The following is a 10,000-nucleotide window of genomic DNA, read 5'->3' as shown; positions in this document are numbered from 1 at the left end:
GTTCCTGCATATGTGCGACACAAGTATGTGAATGTGTGTTTGCAAAATGTATGGGACAGAGAGATCCTGTGCAGTGGGGGAAATAAGTATTCAACACATCGACAATTTCTTTAAATTTAACATATTTCGATTGCAGCTATTCACATGAGATTTAGACCAGATATTGGTATTAATTCAATAAAACTACACAGCTAAAGAAACTGTAACATTGCAATCCATAACAAAAGCTGTGTGCAATGAAGTGGAATGACACAGGAAAACAGTATCGAACACTCGAAGAACACTTGAAGAAAAATCATTAAACCAGCTTATGCCACTAATGAGCTCTCCTACCTGTGCTAATTAGAATCGGCTGGGCTAGTGCATGTTAGTGCACCTCTGGACGCGAGTAAACAAATCATTTTCTCACCAAGCTTCCCTGCGAGAAACACCTCATGATGGGTAGAGGCAAAGAGCTCTCCCAAGATCCTCGCAACACGACTGTTGAGCAGCATAGTAATGGTACTGATATCTCAACTCCTAATTGTTGACGCTGTACAAGGGGATGAAACGGACAGACAAAACAGAAAACAAACAAAGCAAAAACTAAAACAATGACTAGGGGCCAAATGCCTTGGAGAACAGATGGGTTTTGAGGGCTAGTTTGAAGGAGTCCAGGGTGGGGGCGTTGCGGATCACTGTGGGGAGGGAGTTCCAGAGAGTAGGTGCAGCCACGCATTGGGGCCTTTATCTGCAAGTGGAAAGAACATCACTAGACCATCAACCGGCCACGCACAGGAGGGCAAGGGCGAGGGCAAGATTTCTGATTGGGCAGTCAGTCAGACAGCTTGTCAGAAGAGTAGCCTAAGAGCCAAGGACCACTCGAGCAGAGCTCCAGAAAGACCTGGAAGCAGCGGATAGAGTTGTTACAAAGAAAACAATAGGCAATGCATTCCACCGCCTCGATTCACCATCACCCCGGAAGACTCCATTACTGAAGAAAAGGCATGTTGAAGCTTGTTCGAAGTTTGCTATAGAACATTTGGAGAAGCCTGTTGACTACTGGGAGAATGTAGTCTGGTCAAAAATGTAGTCTAGACAAAAATGTCAACATTGTGTGTGTGTGTGTGTGTGTGTGTGTGTATCTCTACAGATACTTGAGCATTAAGCTGAGACATAGCGTAGACAAGCACGTCCGTGGCTGTGCCTGCTTCCAATATTGAACATTCACATCAGAACCCTTGTGAGAGAATGATAACGGTGAGGCTGAGGGGGACAGATAGATAGATAGATAGATAGATAGATAGATAGATAGATAGATAGATAGATAGATAGATAGATAGATAGATAGATAGATAGATAAATAGATAGATAGATAGATAGATTGATGGATGGATGGATGGATGGATTGGCGGATGGACAGATGGACAGATGGACAGATGGACAGATAGACAGATAGACAGACAGACAGACAGAGAGACAGACAGACAGACAGACGCACAGACAGACAGACAGACAGACAGACAGATAGACAGATAGACAGATAGATAGATAGATAGACAGATAGACAGATAGATAGATAGATAGACAGACAGACAGACAGACAGACAGACAGACCTGCTGAACCCTAGACCACAGCTCCAAAGTTCCTCTCATCTCCTCTAACTTTCCTCCGGTACGCTGCCTGGCATCTTGATCTACACCACCTGACAGAGTGAGGCAGAGAGCCTATTCATCTTCCCCATCTCCCTCCCGTTTGATCCCCAGCTTTAGGACATCAAAGCCCAGCCTCAAGGACAGTGGCAGCGCACACACAACTATTCAAGGCTGCAGAGAAAACCGGGGCCCACACACATCATAATAGCACAACAGCACAGCAACTGTCTTGCCAGCTATCTCCCTGACAAAATATGCTAATGCTGCGCTAACCGCTACGGACAAGGAGACAAGGAGAGGGAGAGAGTAACATCCATTAAAAAGCTCCCAATTTGTGAGTACAATTTGATTTATTTAGATTATTCTTTAAACATTTTGACTTTCTGTCAGACTGGACCTGTCACAAATGTAGAGCTTCATTCGTAATAACAATGAAATATGTACATTATTCATGTACATTATACAGCTCTTAGAAGGACACAGGCAGCCCGAGCTAATGAGAGGGCATCGCTTTGAAGCCCAGGGAGCCCAGAGTGAGGTGCCTGGAAAGAAAGTAGTACTCCCGTGAGACACATTGCCGTTTGAGTGCAATTCCTCCTCGATCGCTATTTTTAGCCGCTGTTATGAACAAGGACCCTTTGCCTTTCTGTCTCAAGTGTTTTGGAAGACAATGTGCTTTAGTGGCTAATAGTCTAGTCCTCTAGAATAGAACATCGAGAACTTTCAACGTTTCGGAATGTGGAATGTGTGAGGTGCTTATGCTGTGGCCCTAAGACACTGAAGTGAAGATCGAGTGAAGTGTCATCGGGGACTGTTAGGCAGTATTATTGCTATAACGAGATATTGTCCTCCTCAGTCAGGTGGCCAGAGATGACATTGATCACTCAGAGAGAGAAGGTTGAATCGTAAACATTGATTTATGCAGATCTGGGTTACATTCTCTTGTACAGATGTCTCTAAGGCAGCATGCTCCGTTAGGCGTGGCGGTGGCACAGAGGCCGAGCTTGGCTACGGCATCAGGGACGCCGAGCTTGGTTACACAGCAGTCTGTTATACGCTCCGGATGGACTCAAGCTCGGCTGCGGCGCAGTGGGCGACCGAGCGATGTACTGATGGAAGTTACAGCTTATATACTTGCTCACAGAGAGAGAATAGTTTTACATCTGTCCCTCGTAACTTACAATATTGACATTGGCTCCCATATATGGCTCTCTATCCTATGTCCATGCTGTTCTGCTCTGCTGACCATTGCTAACCACTAGGCCAGGCTCCTATATCCTAGAGTAGTTAAACTGGTCTCGCTGTTACTTGATATGGTATGTGCCAGCCTGCTCCTAAAGGTGTCTTGTTCACTCCTTGGTGACTGAGAGTGGGCGGTTTAAAGTATGTTTAAGATTAAACAATGATTATTGCAATAGTTGATAGGCACACAAAAATGCCTCATATCAATTATGAAGTAGCGGTCTGGCTGTCAGCCCCAGAAGTGACCTTGCCGCCTTGGCACAGTCGGTGCCCACCGCCCTGCCCTGTACCACGCTGATACGCTATTTGTCCAAAACAAATTCCTGCTCTCTCTCCCTCTCTCCCGCTCCCACCACCTTCCCTCTCCCAGCTGCCTGCTGATGTTTGGGTCTTCATCCACTCCGCTCTGTCCACACTCACACGCCACCGCCTCCACCGAGAAGCAACAACACTGAGATAAGACGACCCTTCGACCTCACAGCGTGGCAGCGCTGTCCACAGATGGAGTTGGCTGCGACCGGGCCCAGACATAACAGAGACAGACACAACGTAAACAAACACAGCCGTGTTAGCTCCTACCTCCAGAGGGAGCTCTCCAGCACCTTGGTGGAGTCGGCGTGGTAGTACTTAGTCAGGATGAGGATGACCTGCAGGTGAGAGGAAGTAGGAAGTAGTCAGACACAACGGTTTCCACAGATAGATAGATAGATAGATAGATAGATAGATAGATAGATAGACAGATAGATAGACAGAACACAGACACAGAACCCAACTCGACAAAAGGACAAAAGGAAACCCAGAGATCACACGGTAACAGTACGTAAGTGGATGCATATTGCATCCTACATTTCGTTAGCCTCGTAGCATAATTGCATAAGTCGTGCTTCACTTGGTGGTCAGCCGAGCCATCTTTGTATTTAGTGTCAACAATGCCTGATGCCAAAGAGATGACTTGGGCAGATAGTGATTTTGGAATGTAACAAGCATTCTGATAGGCTGATGGCATAGAGGCAATAACGCACAGTGAATCAGCAGTGTTAGGAGAGTAGAGTTAGACAGATATCTCAATTTGGCCAAAATATGACTTTATCCTATGAGGCTAACGATATGAATAAAAAGTAATTACATATGAAATATGATGTACAGTCTCTGGACAGAATCTGCAGGGAAATGTATTATTTACAGCAGGGACATCTTAACAACTTTCTGTGCATACTGTTATTGAATAAAGACAACTGCATTTTTCTATGTTTAGCAGCCTTACTTTGTTTTCCTATTATCAAAAAAAAAAGCTGTCTTTTATTTCAAACGATTTCTGGATGCTTTAGGGAATTCGGCCTCCGCAGATTCAGTCTGGAACCTTCTACTCATTATGCAGTTTTCTCACAGACAAGAAGACACACTCAACACACCGCACTGGAGAGTATGTTCGCCAGCCTGGACTCCCACACGGACATTGATTCATATTCATATGCTTCTTCCGTTCTGCATTACATCAATACATGTGTCAACAGTGTCACCCACCCACAGAAAAGATAAGAACTTTCCCCAACCAGAAGCCTTTAGATGAGCAGTGAGGCTCTCTGAAGGCACGCAAACACATCTTTTAGATCTGGCAGATGCAGAAGCCTCACAGCTCATCCAGGGCTAACCTGAAGAGAGGAAGGCCATCAGGGAGGCCAAAACACAACCACAAGCTACAGATCGAGGAGCACTTTCAGAGCGGTGATCCTAGACGCATGTGGCAAGGCATCCAGGCCGTCGCGGACCACAAGCCCCAAAAATACAGCCTCCTCTATCAGCGTTACCTCCCTAACCGATGAGCTAACGACCGCTTCTGCGCTTGCTTCGACTGGCACAACAAGGAATTCTGGGTCTAGCTAACTTCTTTCTGTGCATCGTCGAGAGCATTTTGGACAAACTGCATCACATTGTGGTACGGCAGCTGCTCTGTCTTTACATTTATTATTTTTGCATTTTTACTATTTAGCACACACTTTTATCCAACGCGACTTAGAGACTTAGAGATTACAGAGGGACAGTCACCCTGGAGTAACTAAGGAGGGCTAAGTGTCTTACTCAAGGGCACACTAGTGGTGGTGTTCCCCAGGTGGGATTTGAACTCCTGACCATCTTGATCACCAGTCCAACTAGATCCACTAGGCCAGCCACTACTACCCCTGTCTCCGACCGGAGTGGTAAAAACGTGTGCAACGGGTGGTGAAAACCGCCCAGTACATCACTGGTGACCAATCCCATCCCAACTGCCAACGAGGTCCTCCAGTGCAGGCGGTGTCTGCGGAATGTGCCAGTAAGGACACTCATCATCCGCAGCCACAGACTGTTTGCCCTCATCCCATCTGGGAGGCTGTACAGAGGTCTATGTTCCCACACCACCAGGCTAAGGAACAGCCTCTTCCCTGCAGCTGTTACTCTGTTGAATTCAGAATCCTGGCTGTAGCCCAGCCACCCCCACCCCCCCACCCCGCTCCCTCCCCCACAACAACAAGAGGAACATTGACTCCCAGTATCAGTGCGCCCTCCCCCCATACCTCTACTGGCTGCACACTCACGACTTCCCTGTAGCTTTTGCACGAGGCCTACTGCTTGTCCGCACACTAATGCTAGTTTGCACATACTACTATTTATTAATAGTCTCTAATTATACATCTTACATATAACATACCTCAAGACCTATGCCCTTGCTCTGTACATATCAGACTGTACCATAACTGTACGGATTATATTGATATTCATCTCATGTATATTCATTTATTTATACTTACTGTAATACCTTTACTGTATTACCTGCACTGTCTACATTTACATTTACATTTACATTTTTGGCATTTAGCAGACGCCTTATTCCAAAGCGACTTACAATCAATACATTTGAATACTAAGCATGTGAATCAGCAGTCCACTATTCGTTGCAGGAAGAGTACTCTAGCTCAGGCCCGGGGCCACTGATAGAAGGAAAAACCTTCTCCCTATTATCGCCTTCTACTAAAACGTTTTTTTTTTTTTTTTTACTGGAGAAACTGAGAAACAGTACAAGGGGGGCAATAGAAGTTCTTAGGGACACAGTAAAGGGGAAAGCGGGTGTCTTTAGGAGACGTAGTGGTGAGGGTCGGAAGATGTCTCAGGAGGAGCAGTTAAGATGTAACCTGAAGAGATGGGTCTTCAGTCTACGACGGAAGATGGGTAGTGACTCTGCCGTTCTGTCTACATCACTCACTCAGTGTCTTTAGCACTGGTTAGATGCCAAACGACATTTCGTTGTCTCAGTACGTGTACTCACTGTGCAATGACAATGAAGTTTAATCTAACCTAATCTAATATTTTGTTTGAGGGCTCACAGAGAGACTATCACAGAGAGACAATTACCCTGTGAAAACAGCTGTCTGGTTTGCCACTCCTATTTTGGAAGGAAATGTTTACCGACACTTGAATTAAACCTCTTGATTCAATTCAAAGTGCTGAACATTAGGTTTCGTACAGAGAAAAAACACAAACTCAATAGAGACCGGCGTCATGTCTATTATTCATACAACCAGGGCATTTTTTAGGACCTGGGTAGAAAACCAACTCCCTGTGTGTAAACCAAGAAAGACTTGTGTCTTTCATATTCAGAGAGCTCCAGGTTTTTTGACAGCGGAGAGCCTGCTGGGAATCCGTTGCCATGGCGAAGGTGTCGGAGAGTCAAGGAGTGCAGTAGCCCCGGAGGTGTGATTGACAGGTCGGTTACAGTGTTGCGGTGGTGGTTGGAAGGCCTGAAGACCGGGCCTGCCCTCGGGCAAAGGAGATGCTGATTGGCCAAGGGTCCTGCCCTGAAGCAGCTGCCTGCAGCATGCTGTGTTGAAGGGGGCAGCTCTGAGGAGACCAAAGGTGCACCGCAGTGCAGAGAGTGCAAGATAGTCTGTGTCGTTACATCTGAATGCGGGTGACAGAATGGCTTTATCAGAGTGGGTAGTGCGGTAGCCTGCTAGCATGTTACGACACGTTTAGAACTCTGTTATACACTTTGGCAAAAGCCTGATCCCCGCAGCCATTGTTGCCTTAAATAAAAGACTCACCGCGCTGAGTGTGTGTACTTGTGTATCTGTCATGTGTAGTACTGTCTGTTGTTGTCTGTGTTATACTGTGTTGTATGTATGTTACGGTACATGTGGGAATACGGTACATTTGGGAAAACTAGGGTTAGGGTTAGGGTTAGGTGCTACGTCGACTTGGTACATGCTGGCATGTCTAACCCTACCCCTAACCCTAACCGTAGCACCCTAGCACCTAACCCTAACCCTAGTTTTCCCACATGTACCGTATTCCCACATGTACCGTAACATATATACTGTACAGTGGTGTGAAAATGAATTTCCCCCTGGGGACAATACATCTAATCTAATCTAATCTACACAGGATGTATGCATGTGATCTAGTGTTTCCCCCTTGTGCTAGGATGCAACGCAACCCAGAGCATTATAGTCAGGGGGAACAACAAACCCCTTTCATGAGGCTACTCCGGAGGCTGGGACGGTTTTTTTAAAACCCACATTGGGATCTCCAGAGAGGCTTACATTATTCCATTCCACCCACAGTTTGTCTGAGACCCACAGCTGGGAACACTACCTTAATGTGCATCCAGAGATCCGAGCTCCGTTCCACAACCCCGAAACAAAGTTTTTATCAAAAGGCACTCTATTGAGTCTCGAGACACATGGTTCAAAGGAACTCGAGGTCAAAGTTCTGTCCCTGGTGCGGTTTTCCGTTCCAAATAAGTTTTGAGGCCAGCAAACAAGAAAACCAAAGACAATCCCCAATGCAGCGGTTTGGCAAGCTTGTTTAAAATCCTTAGAAGAACGTAGCAGATGTAATGGGGGACACAAGCCCTCTGAATATAGAGCAGCGCTCTGAGAGACTTCGCAGATTAGAATTCGGGGCGGCTGTGGCGGTAGGAGGTAGAGCCGGTGTCTAATGATCGCAAGGTCGGCAGATCGGTTGTTCGAACCCCGGCTGGCCACGCGTCGAGGTGTCCTTGGGCAAGACACTGAACCCCAAAATTGCTCCCAGTGAGCGGCCCGGCAGCTCGCATGATAGCTTGCCGCCATTGGTGTGTGAATGTGTGTATGAACGGGTGAATGAGAGGCCTCTGTAAAGCGCTATATATTTACCATTTAGAAAATCAGAAAGCATTATTCGCACGTTATTTCAACTTCTCGCGCCAGTGAAGTGTGTTGAAACGGGTAGGCTCATTGCGCCACCCTGCGACACAGCCAGCAGTCCCTTCGCCTTCCCTGGCCGCGTGTTGTCCCACTCCCACCATGAGTCAGATGGCGTCTGTGGAAACAGACTGTCCGCCTCTGCACAGCTGTCCCTTCCCGCAGCCCCGAGGAGGCACTCAGACGGAGGCCTGACACTCCAGCCAGCCAGAGACGGAATGTAATGAAACACTGACGTTTACGGTAAGGATTAGATTTACTGTGCTGAACATTTAGACTTTTGTTGTCAAAGCCAATAAGGTTTTATATGCTTTATTAATTGGCTGGGTCTTGTAGAAGGAAGTTGAGAAGTAGTTTAGTTGGTACCTTTAAGTTTGGTTAGGCGGGAGGGATGGAAAGAAGGAGAGGTGAAGGAGTGGATGACGGGTATGGGAATTAAGTAAATGTCTAGGGAGAACAGGTGGCTGATCTCTGACTCCACTCCATGTCCTCACTGTGCAAAACCTCTCGACTCAACATGAAAACACGCAGAAGTGAGGAGAGGAACTTAATACACGCAGCAGGACAGTAGACTCTGACTACTGGGGTTCTGGGGGAAAAAAGAGTTCGATCAAGATCAGTTTCAACGAGGCAACAAACAGAGGACGTCTTGGGTTGCCTGTACTTCAGACGCGACGGGTGCAGCGATACATCGAAGGGAATTCCACATAACAGCTGTTCTCTTGCATAACGACACGCTTGTGTCACCGGGATCTGTCACAACTGCAATCTGTGCTCTTGTTTTCAATAGAGAGAGAGCCCCTCCATAAAATAACAGATTGATCTGAGCGGCGCCGCTATGCGAGGGCCTAACGTGAAATTGCATCCTGTGAAATGAAGTGAAATGAGAAGCAGAGACGGTTCTCAAGCGGTTCCCTCCGCTTTCCTCTCTCCTCTCCCCGCCGGGGGCTGGAAGAGATTCCAGTATACATCATTCATCCGTTCGACATTCCGGTGGTTTCCAACCGACAGCCCCATAAAATGTTGTGGCTCCAGCGAAAACGGAGAACCACGTTGTTCTGTGGTCCTATCCCCATGTTGAGGCTGGTTTTGGGACCGAGTTTGCTGCTCCACTGCGCCACGGGAACGTTCTTTTTTTTCTTTGTAGTGAGTAGTACAACATGGCAAGGATGTACACTCTCATTTACCAAAGTGGGGAGGAGACAGAGACGGAGAGGGAGCGTTTATTTGGCCGCGGTACACCTCCCCACCCTGACAAAATCTGCTGAATAGGAGCGAAGGATGGTCCCAGGGCCGGCCGCCAAGACTCTGGCCGCCACTGCCCCGAGACTGCAGCTTGGCAGGACGTCCCTAAAGCTTATTCCACTGAGAGGCGGAGCACGCAGGCACATACTAAAGGTCTTAGCGAAAACAGTCGTCTTAAAAAAAAACAATCTTCCTGTTTTTTTTGTATACAGCAGCAAGTTTACTGTAGGGTAACAGTATAGTGTAACCGTGGTGGTATTTTCCCAACCACTGTGGTGCCATGGGAGCCAGCTAAAGGAGCATACGGGTTCCCCCGGTTCTGGCCACACACACAACCACACCTGAGAGGAGCTTTTCTTCTTGCTGGCAGCTGGCCATTGTTGGAATAGGGAGAGCTTGGGGTATTCACTGGGGAACCGCTAAAAGTTGTAGCTATGAAAAGATGTGATGATTATTTGATTTATGTTTTACGTTTTTGTGTTGCAAGTACTTTTGAGCAATTAAATCCCCAGTGATTATATATACACATAAATCACACAACTGCACTTACAGTAGAGCATTTGTAGACACATTTAGACAGTAGACACATTTGACAAATACGTCAAGATGAGTGAATGAGTGGATGAAGTTTGAGGGCTCATTCTGGCCTAGACCATGACGGA

The 10,000-nt window shown here is 46.9% G+C and overlaps 1 protein-coding gene across 1 annotated transcript in view; it reads right to left on the bottom strand.

Moving 5' to 3' along the window:
- sorcs2 (sortilin-related VPS10 domain containing receptor 2) overlaps positions 1–10,000 on the bottom strand; it is a gene marked incomplete at both ends in the record, with an annotated part of 248,143 nt that overhangs the window by 180,886 nt on the left and 57,257 nt on the right. Inside the window, 1 exon segment of the mRNA XM_080544142.1 lies at positions 3,457–3,524. Within this exon segment, the coding sequence (XP_080400268.1) occupies positions 3,457–3,524 (68 nt within the window).

This window comes from Nansenia antarctica (assembly GCF_963989245.1).
Source record: "Nansenia antarctica genome assembly, chromosome: 13".
NCBI lineage: Eukaryota > Metazoa > Chordata > Actinopteri > Argentiniformes > Microstomatidae > Nansenia > Nansenia antarctica.
The sequence above is the reverse complement of the archived record's forward strand: the minus strand, read 5'-3'. Positions and strand labels throughout refer to the sequence as shown.